The sequence below is a fragment of the Solenopsis invicta genome, chromosome 14 (assembly GCF_016802725.1).
Source record: "Solenopsis invicta isolate M01_SB chromosome 14, UNIL_Sinv_3.0, whole genome shotgun sequence".
Taxonomy (NCBI): Eukaryota; Metazoa; Arthropoda; class Insecta; order Hymenoptera; family Formicidae; genus Solenopsis; species Solenopsis invicta.
In genome coordinates this window covers 14500291-14524306 of record NC_052677.1, presented here as the reverse complement: position 1 = coordinate 14524306, position 24016 = coordinate 14500291, and the positions used below count along the sequence as shown (strand labels likewise).

Here is a 24016-nt window from a genome sequence, read left to right as displayed (position 1 = left end):
AACGGCTCTGGAGTATCCCGACGGATGAGAGCGGACAAGAGCTAAGAGAGCGGCTTTTTGTCGGGCGTAAATTGTCCTCAGCTTCGCGCGAACGTAATGAAACGTGACGCGCGGAATTCCGCGACCGTCTCTGCCGTCGCTCCGCGATTTAATTCGTCGGCATGACGCGCCCGCGTTCTCTTTCTCTCCTACCCTCTCCCTCTCATTCTCCCTCTATTTATCTCTGCCGGTGGCATGACGGAACGCGTTTTGTCGTCACGTTATGCCGCGCGCGCCACGCCGCGCCGATCGTTTTGTCGCTAGCAATTACGGGACACGAAGTGGGCGGCACATAGCGTGTCGCACGCGTGTCGGGGCTTTGATGCGCGGATTGCGCGATCCACCGGTCCCAGGCCCCCCCAGGCGGCCTGTGTGTCGTGCGGGTGTCGCCCGACGAAGTCACGAGACTGTGACATGACACGCCGATGTCACACCGTCTGAGCATGGGCTCCATCAGATTAGAGTAGTTAGCCGGCCGCTTAGCGTCGCGCGTTTTTCTCCCGCCGCGTCGTCGCGGGAACTGCGCGTTTAAGCGACAATCGCCGCTTTAATTAAATGAACGCACACGCGGATTGCAGAGTTAAACTTGAGCTTGTTAAACGCGCAAGCGTGACGCGTCGTTGCGCGCGCGCTCGCGGTCTAATTACAGAATGGCCTTTTTTTGAGAGAATACTCGTTATAATCTCCTTGTCACTGCGGACAAAGGAGTTAATCTCTTAAATACATGACCTCTTAATGAATTTTGCATGAGCTGAAATGGCAGAAAAACGATTTCGATCACTTTAACTTAAACTGCACAAAGAAAAAGTTGAATGATTCTTTGAAATTGAAGTTCTCTAGAAAAAGAAAAAAAATCTGATAAAAGATATTGACAGATAAAAAAGTAAATATTGTAAGAATTAAAATGATTAATGCAGTTTTTTAACGCTGATAGATTAAGATATTTAAAGACCGAATCATTCTTATGTAAGTTGCAAATGCCAAATAAATATTTATTAACTATTAACTAACATCATCTGGTAATTAATAGTTAATAGCATCACTAACATAATATTATAACTATTAACTAACGTAATTTATTATCTATCAATAAGCTAATCATATTGAATTAATTTCATTCATCTATATTATACCGTATTACTTTTAATCGTCTATGGTGTTACTTTTTTATCATACGTGCATAATTAATAATTATGATGTAATCTTACAAATTACGAATATAACGTCTTTTTATAGCCGCGAGATACCAATGACATTATCGGTGCCTAGAGGGGATCGATCGCTCACTCGCTCGCTCGCTCGCTCGCTTTGGAGACTCATCTCGCGCGCGCCGGAGGTCGAGGATGAGCGCGCATAAATACATACGGCCGTCAGATTTGCATAGGTCGAACACGAGGCTGAACTTCCCGGCGCTTTTACGGCACGGGTTATCCCGCGGCGCGCTCGCGGTAGCGTGTCGCCTATGAAATTGATACCCATCGCCGGATTGCGCTGACGTAAGTGCAATGTTCGCGGTGAAACGCGCGATTAGGCCCCTCCGGACGTGGCGCGTCCGAAACGGCCGAACGTTGTCGTAACGATAGAACGGCACGTCATTCGCCCACCAGATCGTAACGGCGGATAACACCTCTCTCCCAAGGGGAAAGGGGGAGGGGACTATTGTAATTTTCACTTATCCCCGGCGCAAACTGCTTCAAAGTATCGAGTATAGCGCCGAGATTTCCTCCGGGCTGCCGCGCATTACGCTATGCTGCTCATCCTGGTAAACGCTGCTCGATATTGAGATTTACTATGTCCGTTGAAACAAGAGAAGGGATACCTTACGGGAGTTACTGGTCTTCTTTGATATGTCTATAAAACGTATGAGACCCTTGAGAAATGCCATCTACGAAACACCTTACAAGATGCTTCAGTGCAAGATAACTTTTTGAAAAATCGAATTTAAATTTATTTATTGGAACTCTATAAATAAAACAAGCGATTAGAGTCGCTGCTATAAGAATCGCTAATTCTCGTAACTTAAACGTCGACGTTCCATTAGCGTTCACGTTCTCGCTGTATGCGAGAGTCTCTACGAGAATTTCAGGAAAGCATAAATTCGTTATTTAGTCATTTGCGGTACAACGTCCTAATGGCGGCAATTACCCGCACGATCGTCGTCGTCGTCGTCGTCGTCGTTATTGTCCACGGGAAGGTCGTGCGCGTGTATTCGTATATTGCGCCACATGTAACGTAATATATGCGCAACATGCCTATGTATATTACACGCGTTAAACGCATAGATACACGCAGCCGGTCGGCTTTCTTCCACCGCCGCTCGTTAATGAAGCGGTGTTCGGCTCGTGTTCCTCTCGTCGGGCCATCCTCACTTCGTCATTACACGAGACGTAGAGCCCTCCGGGATCTGGAAATTTCGCAGTCCCGCCGTCACCCGACACAACGCGAATAATGTCACTTCCCGTGTAACCGTGGAAAATCGCAAAGCGATCCTCTCGCGGCGTGTGGCTCGCGTGTAATTCTGATAAATTACCGCGCAAGATTTCTCAATGCACTTGACCCTACATGTACGAATTTTTGCATCAAATGAGAATTTGCGTTCACTGCGATTAATAAATATTCCATTAATAGATAATTGGTACAGTGATGTATCTTTCTCTTTACAAAAAAGGCAAAAACTATGAATTACATTAATATCTAATCACGTGATATGAAACAAATACGTTGCAACTTCTCGAGAAATAATAGTTATTCCGGATTTGTCGGAATACAAAGTTCGAGTGTTTCGTGATGGCGGAAAAAAATATATACATACGATACGTTTGTTTCATTTTAGCTTCACAAAAGAAAAACATTTGGAAATCATCTCAGGCAGTAACTATAAAAAGTTTCTCATCACTTCGAGTGTCGTTTATATTGCGCGGAATTAAAATAGAAATTACGAATAAGTTCATAGCGATTCACAGAATTTAGATGATATCGTTATTGCCACGCAGTCACAGTATCGTAATATTTATTCAATTTGTTCTTCATTTTTCAGCTTCATAACTTTTTTATAACGTGAACTTAAATTAGCATAATTTTATCTTTGGGCGTTGCATAAGATAATCTAAAAGCTAAATTGTCAATTGTCCGCGGATAACACGCGCCTTGAGGAATCCTGATTTCTTGCGAGACGCGCGCGTTTCTTCCTCGATTTACGAGGAATTCCCTGGTGATTAGAGAGAGAGTCGACTCGAGTCACGCTTCTTGTCACGGATCGAACATGTGACATTTCGTGACTGCCGGGACTTTTTTGTCCGCCGTACCAAACGTCTTCAGGCTTCGGCGCAATCAAGCAGGATCCTTGATCGTGTACCTCATAAACGCTTTCATTGACAAGCCGTAACTCCTCGCGCACGAAATACTTTTTATAGAATACGTAATGGCGTATATAGATAGTCACACATTATCCCACAAAAACATTCTCAAGCTAAAATAAAACTGAATAACATGATGTATCAATTTTTAGGACTGCCTCTAGTGGCATGGAAGCGTAATTTTTATATTTTTAATTAACATAAAATTTCCAAGTTTATAAAAATTTTCTCTCGGAGAAAATATAATCTTATCTATTTATTTCGACCGTCGATAGTAATTCTCTTCCATGACAACGAAATTTTACTATCCGATATTCCAGTCTGAAAACGGAATATTCGGGCGGATGTATATTATGGCGCATGGCCGGTCAGAACGATGATTCGCCAGCCTGGAATTTGGAGAATACCACGCCGCGTTTTTCGAGAGCACATCCCGTGCCTCGTATAAAAATAGTTCGCCCGATATTACACGCGGCTTCCTCGCGCGAATACCGTTGTTGCTCTCATAGTAGTGGCGAAAAAATGGCGATAATACTTCATATTGTACGCCGAGATGGGATACATCTCGATCCTAATGTTCAGAGCTGCTATCAATTACAAATTCTGCTACAAATTATTTGGAATTTCCTAAAATTTCAGCACACAAGTATTCGTGTGTTGCAAGGTATTGACTTTTGACTTATTAAATACAATATATTAATCATTTAAGAAACAGATAAATTAAATTTTGTTAATTTGTCAATGAAAATGTTTTCAAAAAACAATTAATATTTTCAATTATTTAAATATGTCTTATATAATAACGATAATACACGATTAAAAAGCATTGCGAGAAGGAGATCGTAATTGTTAGTGTTGTCACAAACGTCAAACTATAAATTACTTTTGAAGTTTGAATGCTCCAGTTTGGAGAGAGCTAAAATTCATGTCCATCGATGTCGAACTATTTCCGCGGCGTGCCGACTACCGTTACGATAAACAGAAAATATCACTAGCGTCGAAACCTCGGCGCGAAGTAGCGTTAACTCACGGGCTTTAGGAGTTTGTTATTTCGGTTTTGGCGTTAACTCCCGCGAGCCAACGACAAGAGACATTCGCCAGACCACCCTGAAATCGTTTTTCTCCTCCCCCTCCAATGTTCCTTCCACCGGTTACTGACTTTCTACACTGCGTCGTGACCAATAGTGCCTGATGGTGCTGATGCTAAGCCTTCGGGCACGAAAATAACTAAAACGCACGGTGTGTTACGGCAATGACGTGATGTAAGATTTTCCACGGTATATAAACGGAAGTTTGGCGCAGAAAATACTATACTGACACGCGCTATCAGTGGATAATTCAATTTCTATATACCGAAAGATTGGAGCGAAATCTTTCCGGCGGAGTATCTTTTATTTTACAAATTGTGCTCGCTTATTCTCGCGCTAGCCTGGCAGCAAAGAAATGTGAGAAAAAGAATTGGAGAATACGCGGCAGAACGACGCTACGACGATAAACGTCTGGTAGCGAAATTGTTTTTACGGAGCTTACGGAGCGGGCGGCTCGAATCGCGCACGCGGCCGCGATTAATTCGCGTGGAATTCGTGTCGCAGTCTCACCGACTTCGTCGAGGACGATCAAAAAGTCCTTACCGCGCGTACCGCGGTGAACGGGACGCGCCGCGCGAGCACGCAACGCGAGAGACTCCTTTTCTCTTCCCGAGCCTCTTCTCTCTTAGCGGGCCGGTCCCTCCACAAGAAACACTTTCAATGGACCACACGCGCGACGACCTCGCGCTCGGCGCGAGTGCGCTTCTTACAGGGTCAGGGGCTTATGTCATCTATCTTAGGGAGATGCGCTCATATTCAGCCGCGGCGACACTCCAATGCACCGCGCTCACAGTGGGACCTTTATCCACCGAAACAGCAGAGAGGCCCTTTAGGTTCCGTGTACATCACGAAGTAATGAGCGATGAAATGGATGAGCTCGTTTATTAACCCCCTCTATTGTGTCCGGTTCTCGGTTTATAGCAGTCGAGATTAAGTTTCATTATAAATGCAAATTTTTGGATAAAAGTTATTTTAATGACGTAGCACTTACTTTTTAAAATGTATAAATAGATCTTTTTATAATCGCTTCTTTCAAATAAATTCCGTTTCCGAGTCCTAATGTTTATCGTCACGCATGCCTATCATGCTAGAAATATAATAATCTTTCTCTATATTTAGTGTATTATATACGTGTATTAATTATCTAATTAATATGTAATTCAGCTTATTCAATTGTAGATTGCTATCGGATAAATAAGATTCAATATCTTGATACAGCCTGTCAGATTGTGTATGTATTTGTGCGTGCGTGTGCATACTTATTTAAATTGATGCATATAAACTGGTATACGATCGTCATAAATCAAGTATTCAACGAGGGAATTAGGAAATCATAAAAAAAAGTTAAAAAATATCACGGTTTAGATGTTATATGGGAAATAAGTTAATTAGATGCATCCACGAATTTAAATATGATTAATGAATTTGTATATCCTAATGATACAAATGTTATGTTCTACTTTAAAACAATATGGCATCGATAACTTTGAGTATTGATTATAATGTTCAATAATGTGCCTATAATTTATTGCCTGCCCACGTGTACATAGTCTTAAGGAAGGATTTGCTAGCGTAACGAATTTTGCGTTGATAGATATGAGCGATTTCGGCTCGTGCAGTCGACTGACTTTATCGCCCATGGAACGATTTCGATAAGATCGCTGTGTCGTCTCGTCACATCGTTATTCCTTCCCCGTCAAAGATACAGTCGCTACACGCGGTCGGAAGCGATAAGCGACAAAAGGAGAGAGAAATACCGGTCGTAAATTAATCGTTAAGTACCACATGAAAAGAAATTTATACCGACGGTAATCTCTTTTAGGAACTCCTTTTGTGGACGAGATAAAGAGAAAGAGTACATTTAAAAATTATATATGTACGTAAAAAGAATATATGTAGATATATGTAAAAGTGATATATTATTTCTTTTAAATGGATAAATTATACGTTATTACTTTAATCCCTTTTAATATCAAGATATCTTATCATTAAGTAAATGTAAAGTGTAAAAAGATAATATTCCCTAAATTTGTTACTACTGCTTTAAAATATTTAATAAATTCAGCCATGAATTAGTAATTGAGAAAAAATAGATATGTAGATTCATAGCAGAATATGCGTAACTTGTCATGGATAAACGAGAAATATGCAGAAAAAAAACGAATGTATTTAATACTATTGGTTTTGCTTTTTGTTACAGTGGCCTACATGGTTTTTCCGCCCAGATCTTCCGCTTGGCACATCGCTACCAACGAGTCACGTTCCAAATTCGAGTAACGTTCCTACTTCGTCGCCTCTGCCATCTCGGACGCATCTGGATGCTCCGAAAGGGCCGGAGCCTCCTTCCAACAGCAACAAAGTCCATGGACAGACGCCAACGATATGCACAGTGAGTGACACGTTTGATCATTTGAGATTTGATTCTGCCAACTAGACCGTAATAATTCTGCGACTGGTGTCTTGCCAGTATACAAATCTCGCAAGTGACCGAATCATTGGAAACTTGTGGCAAGTCAGAAATGTTGATGTACATTTGTAACCAAAAATTCGAAAAATGTGCATAGTGTATATTTGATTAATTTGATAGAATAAAAAGTTACGAATCAATAGTGACAATTAGCGATGTTGAAAAATAATAAAAATAACGATGACGATATGGTAATAAAAAGAATATAATATGATAACGAGAAAAAAATATTTTATCCTTTTTGAAAAAAATTATGCTTGTTGGAAAGTAATAATGGTGCCTCAATAGATTGATCCGTACGAATTATTAACAATTATTTTAAAATTTGATCGATTATTAAATCACTCAATAATAGTTAAACGCCGATAATATGCACCAATATGGTAAGCGATACTCATTCGGTCGTTGGCGATTTTAATTAATGCACAATATCGTTAATGGCGTCGATTATTCTCGACTCTCTATGATTGTTATTAATTTATTTGACCGCAACTTTATGCCATTGCAAACTGTACGAGTTGTGAATAAAATCATAACGCAATCGTATCCTGCGTATATCGTCAGTGTCGCATTATTCAAAATAAGTGATTAAATCAATTTGATTTTTTGTTCATCTTACGATTGTGTAACGACATATGTGGCTTGTGTAGTTTTGCTGTCTGACAAAAACAACGCCGACTAATTGAAAAGTACGACTGTTTTCTCGACTAGTAATAACGCATAATAAGCAGCAATTTTGTATGAAATTACGAATACATTTGTATCACGCGTGTAAACGGTGGCAGTGAGCTTCAGACTTCGAACGAGGCCGATTGTCATTCGTATACGTTCGATATGATCGCGTTCGTCACGGAGCGAAGTAATTTCACCGCGAACCTGCTACTTTGTCGCAATAGCGTGTCGACAGGTGACACCGAAAACTGAAATACCCGCTTAGCACGAAACGATACTCTTCTGCGTGCTTACATCGTGATTTTGTCTCCTTTGTCATGAATTAATGCTTCGTGACGTCTGTCCTGTTGACCCCGAATATCCGAGACCCTCGTACTTTTTTGCATGCTTTTAGAATCGAGGTTTTTTTCGCCGCAACATCTGGTTGTTGTAAGAGAAATGACACACACATCTTTCCTTTTTTTTTATATGTCTGTTTATTACGCGCGCGACGTACAGATTAACTTAAAGAGTATTACTGTGGGCAAATTTTTACCCAGGTGCTAATTCAAATTTAGTATAATTTTTGCGTTATTAAATTTTTGATAGTTTAAAATAATATTTAACAAGATTTGGTTCACATTAAAAAAAAATAGCGTTAGTTTAATTAAGCTAACACGTTGCAAAGTAGCCAAAATATTTAAACAAAGATTCTTAATTATGTGAATAAATTTTTACTCAGGGTAGTATCAAGGTCAAATTGTTTTTTCTTTTTAAATAATAAAAATAAGCTAAAATGTTATACCACTGCTCATGTGTACACCGAAACCTATTATTTATTATTTTGCTATTACCCTGAACGTCACGATTGACAAACTATCCCATCGACAATTCCGTCTTGCCGTTATCCAGTCACCTACATCGCCGGAACTCATTTCCGAACTGGGAGGTGTATAGGTTTAACGATCGGCGACACGGCACAGAGGTGCCGGTCGTGTAAGTTACTAGCCCGACACGGAACACGATCGATATTCAATTTACAATTTTGTCACAACGGTATTGCATGTGTTTCGTGGAAAAGTGGTGCGGCGCCATGTCGATTCTGCACCGTGGGAGTCGTTCGCGACACCGGTATTGGTGTGGTCTGAGGCCCTGGGTAAACCGCGTGGGCGACGAGCGCCTCGTTAAAGCGCTGTCATGGCGCTCGTTAGCGCGGACGATGCGTCTTGTCGACCGTTACGGAGTCATTTAAACGTAATATTTAATAAAGACACGTGTCCGAGACTAGCGGACCTTCTAGGATTGTGCCGGAGGGCTTGGGTCGGCTTGCTTCTCTCCTCCGCCTCCTCTTTCTCCTTCACTACGATTGTTATCCTCTCGTCGCGTAAATCGCGACGCCCGGATATTAATTATCACGCGGGACCGCGAGTAGTCGCGCCGAATGATCGATCTGGTCGCCGCGATTAAAGACGGCACTCGAGTGGGCGGAGGAGGCAATTTGTATCGGCCCACGGGCGTGTATAAGTCACGATGTGTTTGGACGCATGTACCGTATCGAAAATAATTTTGTCTGGGATTAATTAGCCTTTGAAAGCTGCGAAACGATTGCAACACGTTTAACGATGTTGGCTCAGACGTAACGAATGCTTGGTAAAAGTATTGTAACCGCGGACTCGCAGATAAAGCTCAGATTATTTACAGAGAATGAATACTGCTCAAAATTACTAACAATTTACGGTAACGCATATTTTCTTGAAGATCAACTTAGGGAGTAGTTACCCACTTTTTAAATCAGCGAGAGAACGAAACTTAGCATAATAGTTTTCATTACTGATCAAGAATCCATATCTATTTTTTTTCATTTGTCTGTTAAAAAAATATTGAGTCTAAATTTGCACAAATAATGATCTCAAATAAATTGTAGAACACGTTACGTGGTACTCGTTAAAAAAAATCCAGGTGAGTATTTTCAGGTTAATTCAACGTGCAATTTCGGACTTTTTAATATTTCTCCAAGTTTCCGTAAAACACACTTCGATTTTAAGACTGACAGCGAATACATGCGATCTCGCGGGAGATCGAGCAGTGTCATTTGGGAGTTTATTTCTCCTCGTTCGTAGGTTTATGACGCGCGGAAACAGCGATCGCTCAGGCCTATTTTTATTTCTCTCATGAGTTATCCGCAGCCACTGCTGCCCCATTTATTCTCATTGTAGTCGCTCGTCGGCAGAGTCGTAAGGCAGCGTGGTATTATCTGCGAGCGTTACTATGTATTTTCCGCGCGCTCCATATCGACGCGCACGGTCGCGCTAATAAATGTGCGTTTGTAAAAAAAAAAATTGTTCCGTTCCGAGAAACAGTTACTGCAAATTGCGACCGTGCGGAGGTACCTATATACCTGGCGCGCGGTTACGCGATCCTCGATATTCTATCCGGATCGTTAACGGCGATAACGCGCAGTGATTTTATTTCGGAGGATCAAGAGAGGTACTCTCTCTCTCTCTCTCTCTTTTTCTCTCTTTATCCGCGCGCGACTGCTCGTCGAAATTCAAAGCACGCGGCGAGCCTTAACCCTCGACTACCACGTTTGATTTGGGTAACATAACTGCCACGATAGGGGAATCCAGTTCCGATAGAAATGGCGCGGCATTTTACGCGAATCGCAAGTATTGTTACCTGGGACTCTCTACTTTTCCGTTATTTAATTTTGTAAATAGGCGGGGTTGCCCGACTCGTTCCCGAGATAGATTCTAATTACAGCGTTGATCGCGGAAGAGAGAATTTACTCTTCTTACTTTTATCACGGGCGATACGGTATGATATACACCTTTTTGGATGCAAGAGCTCGCGAGTTATTCTTTATTACGCGTGCTCGCATTTCAGTTAAATCGAGCGTCTAAATGCAACCGGTGTATAAAAGATACCACGCGCATCGGAAACATTTTATCCACGCGCACGGCCGAAAGTAGAATAAAAATGTATCTTATCCGAGAGGGTAACGAATTTATCGCGGCGGGGTTATGGGCGCGGTTTCAAACGCGATATTTTTAGCGAGATATCGATGCAGTTAAATCGCGAGAATGGAGCTACCACTCACTATTCCTTCCATAGATTGCGAGATTTTCGTAGCCGACAAATGTTTCAAGGTTTAGGAGCTTTATGGTTATGGTTTTCGTACTCAAATTTCATTAATCCCTCAACTCAATAGCGTAAAAATGAAACTTCAAAGTTCTAATTAAAATATATTGATGTGATATTATTGATAGAATGTCGATTGACTACTAGTCCCGGTGACGTACTTACAGTAACCAATGCATTTTATTTAACTGGATAATATTAGTTGATATCTAAGCGAAATATTATACTATCGAATATGGATTCTTCCTCTTCAATAATCGGTTACTCGCCACTGTACGAGGCAGCATTTAACCAGTAGTGAGTAAATAGCGGAAATATCACATGAATATCGATCGCGCAAGAAACCGGTTTACGACATTAACGATGAGTGATTATGAAAATTTTCTCAATATAATGAAATCTCGATAATTGGTTAAAGTTGAAATCGTTTTAGGAAGCATTCTCTCTTTGCTTATTCAGTGGCAACAATTAATCATATATCAAGTAACAAGGAATGAACAACGATCGACCGATCGCAATGAGAAACCGGCTCGAAATTAACGACTGACTAACGATACCTAATCGCGATTGACGCAAAAAATTCAAAGTAAGATGTATGAAGTGCAAAGTAGGTTTTGCAAGTTCACTTGTCGTACCACGTGTGCATGTAAGGTACCGGTTGTTAAACTGGGACGACCGCGGGGCAAGATCTAATTGCACGGCCGCTTAATTAGATCGTTGGCACTCGCGCGGGGTCTCGTCGTGCCCTTCATGCCAAACTCGGTTTGTCCTTAAGATACGGATCGGCCTTAATTCACCGCGTTTACCCGGGATTAATCTCGCTCGCGGGTGCCGCGGCGCGCTCTAAAATTAGCGCGAACGTCAATTGAGCGAGCGCAGTGACTGCACGCACGCGTCGGTATATACATAGCACAAATCGATTACTTCATACGTGCTTTTTTCCTCTTTATCTTTCCCTCGCTCTCTATCTCACGCGCGCGATGTGAACGCGCGTAAACCAGAGCCTTGCGTGGCGATCGCGAACGACTTATCGGATTCGCCGCGGGCCATTCTAAGATGGATTTCATTATCACGAGGTGTCTTTGATCCCGTCTTGTAAACGCCTTTTCATTTAAACGATAGCTGGCGATAATGGCAGTCGGCACGATAACCGTGCTCGAAATTATAGACTCGTTCACACGGAAGAGAATTAAAAGAATTTTATTTTGTAAAAAGACAAAGAGAGAAAAATCAATATCGCTCTTGCGAAAATTGTATTGATACCTCCGCTGTACACGTGCGTGGCGAAGCTGAATATCATTAAAATGAGGATATGAGGACTCGCGCTAACGGCATTGCATTCCTATGACTACAAATGTAATCATATTTAGCGTCCGGTAAAAACAGCAGTTTATGCTTGACGCGGAGCTATTTTATTCGCGCATCAGTGAAAAAGCGACTGAATTTTTTGTTAATAAGAACATCATCAAGATGGCATCATTTTGTAGCACGCAATTCGATCTGCATGCTTATCCGTATCGGCACGAGACGTTTTGCATAATGGCATCTTCTACGAATTCATTACGCGACGTGTACTTCAAGGCAATGTATTGGCGCTAGAGAAATGCAGATTCGACGTTTAGAGCTCCCGCATACTACGAAGTTTCTTTCTCGGATACCTTAATTTATGCGCCAATAAAACGTCCGTAAGATTTGTTGAGCGCGCTTTACGAGATGCTTATTGAATGTCGTACAGTGCCTCTAACGTTAAATCAGAAAACATCCGCATCCTCTTTCGACCTTTGATTGCTTCGAGCACAGCGATATCGTTTTTTTTTATTTCCTTCTTTATTTTTTTTTTCTAATTCATAACTCACACGTTCCGCGTGTAAAATCGATCTGTTTTTATAAATATTGCGTAATTATTTATGCATATAGACTCTGGTAAAAGAAACGATCTTTGAAAATAAAGTGCTCTTACAGAACGATACGTTAGAAAAAGACGAGGGAGAATTCTCATGGCATAACGCGGTCGGTCGCAAAATAAGACGGTATGCGTCTCGTTATTAGCTATTCGACCGGTGACGGACAAAAAACGCAATAATTTCATCGGTGCCGGCCTTAACGACGACGGGGCCGTGACGACAAAAAGCTCAATCTATCAAATTGTCACTGGCCTTTCTATTCCATAGCTCCGCGCCTTCCCTAATAAGCAATCTTCTCTGGGGACTTACCGTAAACCGCCATCCACCACCTGAATGGGTTCCGGACCGGTACCGACCGGACAGTCTTCGATCACAGGGCCGGTTTCTTGCCTCCTCGACGAGCTCGCTGCGAGTCCTCGATCACGAATTTTTCTGAAAATATTGATATGGTCACACGATCAGTTTTCAAGCGATAAAAAAAACTCCGTGGTTAATAGTGTTAATTAAACGTGGAACATGCATGCGTCATAACGATTTTTTATCCCATCACAAACGAGTAATTTCAAATCGCATTGAAAATACATTCGCAAATGGTGTTATATAATATAAAGTTATTTTTGAGATGGCCATTTCTACGTGTTAAAGTGTTTTCGAAATATCGTCTCGGGTCCTTCACAATCTTTTTTCGATCGCGAGATATTCTCATGGACCAGGAATCTCTCAACGTGACGCCTTCCGTGCGGCCGGTATTTAAGTCCGCTAAGTACTAGTGCTCTCCGATTTGCTTTTAGCTTGGTGCCTCGCGTGCGTAGACCGCCGTCCCTGGACATACATAGTGTGTTCTCTCTGAACATGTACACTGGCTACCAGATGCCAGACACGAATCGGCGAAAGACGTACCGCTCCGCCGCCGCCGCCGCGCCGGTAGTCGTCATCGCGCCATCGTCCGAAGACGGACAACCGGCGGTTAATAACCAGCCGATTTTGTTGTCCTCTTTTGCGGCCGGCGAGCGTTGCGGCGTGGCGTGGCGTGGCGCGATGCGGCTCCGAAGTCACTTTGCTAATAAGTCATTTGCCGTGCTGCGTTGGATGTCGCCGCTTGCTTATGAAGGCGTCCCTTCATGGCGCGCGCACAAAAGGATGTTTCATTAACCTAAGACATTTTATCGCGGACAGTTAATTATTTCCAAGAAGCGATACGCGGAGCGTTGCGTGGCGCCGCGGCGCTCTGGATTTTATATTTTGCTCTCTTTTCTCTATACCGATCGCTGAACGAGGCAACGAGACGGTGAAGACATTCGATTGACAAACGACCGATTGTTGCAGAATCGCAGTCGAATTTTGCCGAAGCACAAATTTCGTCCTTGCAGGCATTTCTCTTCAAGAATTCTTAGATCATATAAATCGGAATACATTTTTTTCCGTCGAAGATAGAAAAGTAATCATGAATCATTCTATATTTCTTTATAATGATCCAAGTATCGAATAACGTTGCACGAGCAGCGCTGTATGAACATCCAATTTCTAATTTTAATTTATTATCTGATTATAATGCGAATGTGACATTGTTAATACTTTAGATACACAATGCCTCTAAATTCTCGGAAGATATCGCTCATAATACGCGAGCGAACGCTACTCTTTTACGAGCGCAGCTCCAGTTTGAGGCAAAGCTAATCTGCAAAGAATGCGCACAACATTTTCGCGTAAAAGATCTTTATTTCCCGGGTGGACGAGCTTAACGACGTCAAAGTCTCGACGAGACGGAACCGATACGCCGAGAAAGCAATAAACAGGTCGCACTCGTACCACGCGTGTACATCGGTCTGATGATGCTGCCGTAGCTGCTATTCGAGGCTCACCTGCGAGAGCAGAAGCAACGCAGAGTTTAATCGCGAGGTAGAACGGCTTCTCGTTTTTACGGAGGCGAACATAGAATCGCGGTGGTCGCGGGTCGTTAACAACTGTCTATTTTTACTTCCCCCTTCTAAATCCTCCTTCGTTTCATCGTCTAGATGAGAAGCTTTCCTCTACTAGCCGTTGAATTTTTTCAACTCGTTTCAAATTTTATGTCTCTCATGAAGATGCATATCAGTTAAAAAAAAAATCATTAACAGAAATAGGCCTGCATTTATACTGTATTTATGTCAAAGGATTCAACTGAAGTGAATCTCGACGCGGTTTAATGAAAAATTAAAATTCTATTTGATACTCGTTATGTCATATTTATAATCAATTGAGAAACATTCCGTTTCTCGTGATCTAATAATCGTTTGTGTTAATAGCTTTTTATTTTTAATTAAATCGGGATAAAAATTGCATCCACGTATACTTACAAAATAATTTAGAAATTACTTAAGTAATGAAATTATTTAAATAAAATGTTTAAATAATTTTTGTCAATAATTTCAATTTTTTAATATACGGTATTAAAGTTGAAAATGTTCCAAAGCGAAATAATTATGAAAATAATGAATTACTCAGCAAATGTAAATTAGATTCTGTAAATTGGATTTAGCAATTCCTTTTAAACACACAGTTATTAATTAACCACTCGAATCCTGACAGAATAATTTTATGTCTCATATTTAAACTCTGCTTCGATGTACACACGTACACGCGACATCCACGTATCAATTAAAAAGCGCTAACTAATCGACAGAATAGCTCATGTATATGGCCTACATTTATTTCATTATTATATTGAATATTTCGCGGAGCTTGGCTGTCACACGATGCACTCGGAGCTCGGCGATGTTTTGCTTCGTTTACAACGTGCTATTGTGTATGTACACAATACACACCATTACCTTGTTGTTATCGCGCGGCACGACTCGTCCTGACGGACAGCGACGCGAGATGCTGCGTGTATCATCGTATTACGCCTCGAGTAAAGTGAGAGAGCGCACGATCGTTCTCTACAAACCATTCGCGACTGTAGCCTACGCGATTACTTAAACCTCGCGATTGACGACGCACGTATCGAAATGTTGACTTGTTGTTTGTCGATCACCACAAGCATCTTGCTCTTTTTAAGATAAATGTACCAGTAACTGGACGAGACACAGAGCCAAGAATGTTGAATGTTTGTAAGGATTCATGATATAAAGTACATTTGATCAACTGAAATGTGAAATAGAAATTATTATTATCATACAAAAATATGAAAAAAATTTAATTACTCCGAAAATAAAAAATTGAAAACGTATGAATGCTTGATCTTGTACTGTTTATAAAATGTATTATTTATAAAATATGATGGAACAACATCTGTACAAATAAATATTTTTAAGAAGAAGTTTCTAAGCATTATTAAAATATCAGCTCTAACTCGTTTTGTAATATCTTTTTTAGCGTTAATTTCAATAATTAAAATAATTACTTTTTAAATATTTTTAAGTATTTAAATATTACAATTAAGTTTTAAGTTATACAAACATTTAAGATTAATAATAATAAATTTCCGTTATTGTAAATGTTAGGACAGAGACATATTTGCAGTCACTGGGATATTTATCTTAAGGAATAGAGTTGCAAAAATTATTTTTTATTGCAATACTCATGCACAATAATCGCTCGTTTATCGCTTGGAGTCTTAGTAAAGTCGCTCTGAATTTAACTCTTACAATATATTCTAACTCATACGTAAAACGGCGCCTTATCTCTATCATCCTGAGTCTCTCAAACTTTTTCACTTATTTAAAATGCCGAAAAATTCAAAAAAGTCTCTAAAAATTCACGAATATACTTTCAACTTTCTGAAATATTAAAACCTCACTTTAGAAAATAAAATGTATATAATTTAATGGTCCGCGGAACCTAACCTAACCCGCGAGAAACTAGAACGAACGAGGATCGGTCGAATACGAGATATTCAGGATAATAGGGAAAGAATTACCCATACAGCACAAAACTTGCAACAATATTGTTGCAACGTTGCAGCAATGTTACAACGTTGCAGCAATGTTGCAACAATATTTCTGCAGCCTTCTGTGCTGTATGGGTACTAACATGACGAATGGAATGCATGAAATGTTTCGTGATGACGTACATAATTGTGCCATGCTCGGCGCTTGTTTTTTTGGTTTCCTACGACGCTCCGCGTTGTTGTATACAAGCAGTCACCTTCCTACTCCCGCAGCGTGCGAGGCTCGACTCGCCCGACTCGGCGACTCGGCGACACGGCGTCACACGGCGGCAGTGGCGCGACGAGGCGGGAGGCGTTCCGCGTTTCGTCGCATTCCATCTCGACGCCAGACGCGATCGCTGCCCCTGTGAACAATAAAGCGAACGAGCTATAAGTTTCCGCGGTAACGTAACCTTCGGCGGAGCTAATGCTCGACTCACGAATCGAGACGACGGCGATCTGTCCGTCGTCGCGGCCACCTCGAGCAAGGGAGCCGTTTCGTCGCGATACACTTCACGGCAATTACGATGCTTTAGCGATGCTTGAGCTCTCCCTCTCGCGTCGCGAGAACAACCGAATCCGCCGCTGTTTCGAATGTGACTCGTCCGCGTCGTCCTCGGTTCGAAAATACCTGGAGAAATACGCGAATTGATTCGAACGACGGAGAGCCGCGTCACGACGCCATACTTTCCGTTCCCGTACTTGCAAAGCTTCGAGAAGGACACGGCTAACTTCACTCCGATACGACGCGAGTCAAATTCACTGTTAATTAAGACGAGAGCAATCGCCCGTTTCTACGTTAATTTTCGTAAGCCTTTATTTCTATACGTGTTATATTTCGCAAGACAATAAAAATTATAACGTGAAGGCTCTTGGAACGTAATAAATTTGAGATCAAAATGATTAATATTGATTGCGTAGTTAGTCAAAATTAATCTCAAGATATTAAACTGTGACGATTTTCACGGGCTATAATATCTATGTAATATTTATTTGAAGTGTATGTAACATTGAGCTTCAATCGACGTACCTTATTTCACATCGATTCCACCCAAAAATTTCGAACGATCTCTCGCGCCTTAATTAGCAGCGTAGTTGACTCGCGTCGTAGTGGAGGGGGGTGAAGTTGTCACCATCAGTCCCGAGGTGTCGCGAGAACGGAACGGTCGTCCCCCGCGTCTAGTTGCGTCGCATTTCGTCGTCTCCCCCGTTTCAATGTGTACCCGCGTATCCGGCTTGTCGCGTAGTGCGAATTCAGTGCTCCGAGATTCGTCGGCACACGTAATCGATCCCGCGGATTCGCTCGTGACCTGAGAATCCGCGATCGGTGGAATCTGTAGCGTGCCCTGTCCGTTCCGCGATCCTATTTCACGCTCAAGACACTGTCATGGCCGTTGGCGGAGCGAGCTGATAGCCGCTGTGAGTCGGACCACGGCGGTGGTCGTCGCCTGAAGTCGTTCTGCACAAGAGGCGGATCGCGGACGCGATAGCCAAGCAAAAGTATCATCGACTCCGATCAGGATGCCGTCTGAATTGCGATCCGCGATCCGCGTCTTGTGGAACGATCTCGGAGCGACGAGCGCCGGGGTACAACTTCGGCCGCGGTAGCTGGTGCGACGGTTGACGAAGACGACCCCGTGTTTTTCAAGTACGCAGCTTCGTGTGTCGCGTTAGTTTGCGAAATGCCGCGTGTGTCGATCGTACGTATTGTTGCCCCCCGCATTAAGCCGGCTCTAGGAAAAGAGCCGGGTTGAAAAGCTACCGTCGCGACGTAAAAAAGTGCGCGCCATATTGGATCGTCGTTGTGTGCAAAATCGTAAGTGTGTGTGGGTGTGTATATATGTGTCGTGCAAGTGCTCTTGGGTCCTGTGCAACGCAGGAGCTGAGAGGAGGTGGTAGGTGGCCCGGGGAGGCATCGAGCACCGGCGGAGCAACCAAATGGGTAAGTATATCTCATTGTATTTTTTACCGACGGGACTAATCATTTTTCTGGAAATTATATACTGCATTATCACACGGAAAAAAATGGTTTTGCTGAAGTATTTTTTTGGGGGGGGGAGAGGAAGCCAGCATTATCGATTGAGCGTATTCCATAATTAATTTGCTGGTACAGTAAAATTTTTAGGTACAACTAATTAAAGAATTTTAATAATTGCAGTTGAATTTTAATGTTTCTTTCTCTAGTGTGATTTTAGAGACATTTTCAAATTCACTAAATTGCACTGTGATAAATTGTTCGATCTTGAAACACTATTCTAAGTTGAAAGAAAATAGTACACACAATTTTAAATAGAGAATCGAATAATAACGATGTCGACAAGCATCTAATGTGGCGATGATGCCAATAAGAAAATACCTTTCCTCTTTAAAAAATTGTAAAAAAATTGTTACGAAAGTTTTTAGATCTGTATAAATTTAGATCTAACTAAATTTTTTTAGATACTTCAGCAAATTTTTTATAAAAACCAAACAAGTCCAGAAATTAAATTTTTAGGAAACAGAAATCTTGTCTTCAAACCGTTCAATTGTATCATAAATATACTAATTTTTCCTGACACAAATAGATACAAAAACGAAGTTGTAAATTTAATTATTTGTTTGAAGACTCATTTAAAAGGAAAAAATAAAATTAAAAAATATCTAAACTTATTTTTGTGTAGTGAAAATTTTAAATTTATTATCTATTATTTCATAATATTTTTCATTTACGTTTTCTATATCAATAATGATGAAAAAGTAAACAAGAAAAAATATTATTTAAAATATAAAGCAATAATTTTTTCACTTTTTATTTACAGAATTTTACAAATTATTCCTAACAGGAATATTATTTTACATTATTTTTTTCTTTTTTTTATAAGTATTGCCATTTTTCTTCGGACATTTAATATATACGAATAGAAGATGTAGGCTTTAGGATTTTGAGGAATAAAAAAAAAGAATAAAAAGCCTCTATGCTTTTTGTCAGAAATATTATATTTAGTACATATTTTTATTTTCCGTTTTTTTTTTGTTTAACACCGGAAAATTATTTACATAGTCTTATGACGCTATTGATGAAGAATGATTTAAGGTCATAATTTAAATTTAAAAAAAAAAATAAATGGACTTGATCGGTTTTTGTAGAAAACACTTTGTTCTTTACGTACATACAGATATTTTTACTTTTCTCTCTTCCTAAAAAAAAAGGTGAAAGAAAAATATGAAAAATGTGCAGTAATAATTTTTCGAAGTAGCATTTATTTTGGACGCTGTTTTAATTTGCATATATTTATATTTTACAGATTAACATCTTTAACAACTCCGCTGCTACACACCGAATCGGTGAGTCAAGTGGTGCCTTATTTTAAATTTAAGAATAAAACTGTGTATGAATCGAGGGGAAATTCACAGCCGGCATTGGTGTACAAAATTTCGGCAGTGGACTGCCGAAAAAAGTAAGCAGTGATCTATAATATTGACGGCATTGTCGTCAGTGGTTGGGGAGTGGTGAGCTCACTTCAGAGTCGGTTTTTCAATCATGGGGTTGAGCACAAAAATTTTTGAATACTTCGGGAAAGCTTTAGAATTCTTGTGCAGGCATTGGCGTATGATAATGGGCACGCGGTAGTGTTCATAATTGCATGGCATTGCCTTAATTTTAATATAGGATTGACGGCATTGTAGGCATTGACTAACAATAAGCATTGTCGGCAGTGTACAAAAATGTCGGCAGTGTTTTACAGCAATGCCAAAAATCGGCATTGGTGTACAAAATTTTGGGTTGTGAATTCCCCCTCGGTATGAATATTATTATCTACCCGTTAATACAACACTTCATTATCTTAAGGTAAATAGGAAAGCTAAGACAAATTAATGCCAATATCTAATTCTGAAATATATAATTAATTATGTATACATAAAATAAAAAATAATAATTTAAAACATATTAAGCACAATTTTTAGAACAACATGAAAATATGATATACTACTAACGTTATTTGAGTAATGTTTGGAATATGTGATAACTGATTAAATTTTCGACTTTATTGTTTAAATAAATAATAAAAAATTAAAAAAGGAAGAAGTGATGTAGTATCAAATAAATATAAGTTATGAAATAAAATATTGATATATTTTTAGAATATAAAATTTACATTTAAATTTCTTCCTAGTGTTCATTACGTTACATTTATCGAGATATCGGAATCAAATATTTATGTATTATGTCTGCATTTATTATATGTGAAATAAAAGTAAATTATTTTTCATACTATTATGGTACTATCGAACACGGTGGAAAAAATTGTAGTATTTAAATATATTCAGAAATTTTTTCTTCTCTTTTTCCAAGCATATTTATTAAATAAATAAAATTTTAGGTCTACATTTGGCTTATTTACTTATATGTTTCAGAATTAAATATTATACAAGTTAGTGCGAAAAAGTAATGTGCAATAAAGTGCAATATGTATTTAGATATATTTTCCATATATTATGTCATTAGCTTAAAAAAAGAATCTGAAATCATGAAAAAATCTGAATCATTCCCGTCTTAAAAGAGAACTTTAATATCTTATTCAATATGTTTCTGAGATGAAATTCAAATGAAAGACACCGCGAATACGCATCATAATAATGCTAATTCCTTATAAGTTTCCGTCTCGCTATCTAATTTCCGCCCTTCTCATTCTTTTTGAAATATCTCTAGTCTTTAATTTGATCGTCCGAAAAATCTATTTTTGGCGCCGAAGCCTTCAACGAAGTATCCGTGTGAGATAATGGCATTGCGTGCATATAAATCGAAAGTACAGATCTTTCCGGCTTTCGAGGTGGTCTATCCGGCGGCTTCCAGCTCACGCCGATCGAGCGTAACTTCGCGCTTTCGGTCATATCGGTAATGGTGTCACGTATACCGGAGCCGTGTACATAACGTCTCATCATGGACAGTAACCCAAGGCATTGCTTTGCCCGATGTGAAGATTTCGCTTCTCGCGCGCTGATAAGAGACGGGCGGGCCGCCCCCGGGGGCGGGGGCGTCGGGTCTCTCGAATTACGGCGTTGCAATAAATTTAATAAAGCCGGAATTAATGTATGGTTGCTCGTTTCGGCTGAGAGCACGGCGCTCCTTATACTTACGTCCCGCTTTCGCCCCGAAATTTGAAATACAAGTAAGTGCGTGCGCCGTTTAAAACGTAATACGCGCATAAATTGCCGCGGTAAGCGTAAGAAATTGCTGCCGAACTAAAAGCCGCGCGTTGTATAAATTCCTATCTTATTACCGGCCAGCACGCGCGGCCCGTCGCGGTAATTCGCAATTTTAATTCCGCGCGCCCTTTCTGCACTTTTCACTCTGGCAAACTCGTGTAGATATTTTTTTTTTCTTTTTTACCGCGCGCTTAAACTCCAAAGTTCATACGTTCAACAATTATCTTTATTTTTAATAATAAACAGAAATATTTGTTGCCCGAGCTACTGTTCTTACATTGTTCGCGTCCTTGAAATATTAGCGGAATTCCTAAAAGGGCCGCGGCAAGGGCTAACAAAAAGATCCGGCTAAGCGAGGACGATGAGTTCAGGAAGGGGACGAAGGAGAGAGACGAGGAGGGACGCGATGGTAGTCCAGGAGGAACATCTGCGCCCTTAATTATTTTACAGATTTAGTAGATCGTTATGGCTTGTAAAATTACTGCCAATTTCACGCCCCTAAGCTTATTTTATCCGCGCGTTAGCTGCCTATCGGTGCATCGCCGCCGCGGCTTCCCGAAGGATATTGGGCATCCTTCGCGGCTAAATTAATGGCCCCGTTGTTTATAGCTGCATCGGCACCGGACACGCAACGATTCCGTCGCGAATTCCCGTAAATATCCCCGATAATGCGATTCGCCCGTACTCCCCCTCGCATAGCATCGCGTCTATTCTCTTTGCCCAGCATCCCATCGTCCTCCACTGTTCCCTTCACGCTCTCTCATCAGGCAGCTCGTCAGACAGACGACGGTCTCCCATTTCTTTTTTTTTCTCCTCGCTTGCTCGTGATTACTTCGTTCTTCTGATCAAGTAATTATTATCGATTTCTCGTTGCGATTTAATATCCGAATGGAATTTTGCGTTAAAAAAAAAAATATTAGTAAAAAAGTGTTTTGAAATAATATTCGAATGCAATTATTTCACCGACTGCTTGTATTATGTTGCGTTAATATAGCACTACCGCACTTACATTCCGATAAATGAGTATAAGGGAACGTAAATACAACTGTTGGTACACATTTTAAGGAGATGTTATATTTAAGAGGCATTGAAATATGTAAATGATAACTTGCATCTGCTCGATAATTATTTCAATTGAATAATCTGATTGGAGATTAATAAAATAAAAGTGTTATTATCCAGATGTTAAGTAATTAGCGGCTCGTGATATAATTAATGATTCGAAGAAGCGGTTTGTTTTTATTTTGGACGCTGGCTGAGAGTTTTGCAATGTTTTGCTAATATTCAACCTCTTTTGGTATTAATTTTTACGAAGTCGTTATTATATATTTAACGTTTGTATACAGATTGAATAATTACGTGCAGGACTAAAGTCATATAAATTTTATTTGTTCCATCGAGAGATAACAGCATATTATTGTTGAGAATAATTCTTTAATTCTTTAAAAAATTATGTAAAAAATGCTTGCATTAATTCAAAATTTCATTCAAGTAAAGATTAGATTCATTTGAAAGAGGAAGAAGTAACGTCGTTTATATGAAAGTAATAAAGTAGAAATATATTTTTAACATAAAGATTTTAAATAGTTATTTGTAACAGAAATTGCATAGACAATGTAGTATCGGAAAAACAATAAACATATTTTTATTTGTATACATATTCTACTTCTATTCTATCAAGTTCATTTTTGTTCAAAAATTATTTTTAATATTTAAAGTATAGCAATAAATCAGTATTATTAAACATTAACTAAATCACATTTTTAATAAAAACTTTTAATAAATAAATTACTTTTTGGAAATAATATATAATATTAGAGCCGCATAATAAAAAAAAGTCATTTGTAATAATGTAAAATTATTGTATAATGTATAATTAATTATCAATATTATTAAATACTAATTAAAATTTTTTAAACAAAGAAAAATATGATTTAAAAGAGGAAGAAGTAACGTCATTTATATGATGTCATAAAACGATCGCTGGCATGCCGTGTAATTGATGCAACCTTAACCGAGATTTAATAATGAAAATTTAATCAAATGGAAATTCTCAATCGCTCGCGATACGAAAGATTCTCGCAAAACGCTCGACAAATAAATGAATAGATTTGCTATCTCGGTGAGGTAATTGCAATTTGCAAAGAGCCTCCTCGGCTGGCTGGCATTTTGCATTCGTCGCGAATACCATTGTTGCAGCTCGCGCGTTTTACATCTCGGCCGTGCGGGACCGCGCACGCTCTCGCGGTCTCCCCGGTGTAATCGAAATCGAAAATCGA

At 39.9% G+C, this 24016-nt stretch overlaps 2 protein-coding genes across 5 annotated transcripts in view; one reads left to right on the top strand and one right to left on the bottom strand.

The window, feature by feature from the left end:
- LOC105207568 overlaps positions 1 to 16814 on the bottom strand; it is a 96341-nt gene extending 79527 nt beyond the window's left edge. Inside the window, exons 1-2 of one of the 3 annotated variants that reach the window (XR_005576387.1) lie at positions 16695 to 16797; positions 12953 to 13075 (exon numbers count right to left, since the gene is read on the bottom strand). Coding sequence is in view for 2 of the 3 variants with exons in the window: in XM_011177103.3 (XP_011175405.1) it covers positions 12953 to 12965 (13 nt within the window). In the remaining variant the exon portion in view is untranslated. Of the gene's footprint in view, positions 1 to 12952; positions 13393 to 16694 lie in introns of those variants that run through there. The other 2 variants (XM_011177103.3, XM_039457664.1) reach the window with 2 other exon arrangements.
- The window catches only part of LOC105207784 (mucin-19), a 247762-nt gene that overhangs the window by 18745 nt on the left and 205001 nt on the right, over positions 1 to 24016 (top strand). For both annotated transcript variants that reach the window (XM_026132305.2, XM_026132306.2), the window contains exon 2: positions 6684 to 6872. In XM_026132305.2, the coding sequence (XP_025988090.2) occupies positions 6684 to 6872 (189 nt within the window). The remainder of the gene's footprint in view (positions 1 to 6683; positions 6873 to 24016) is intronic.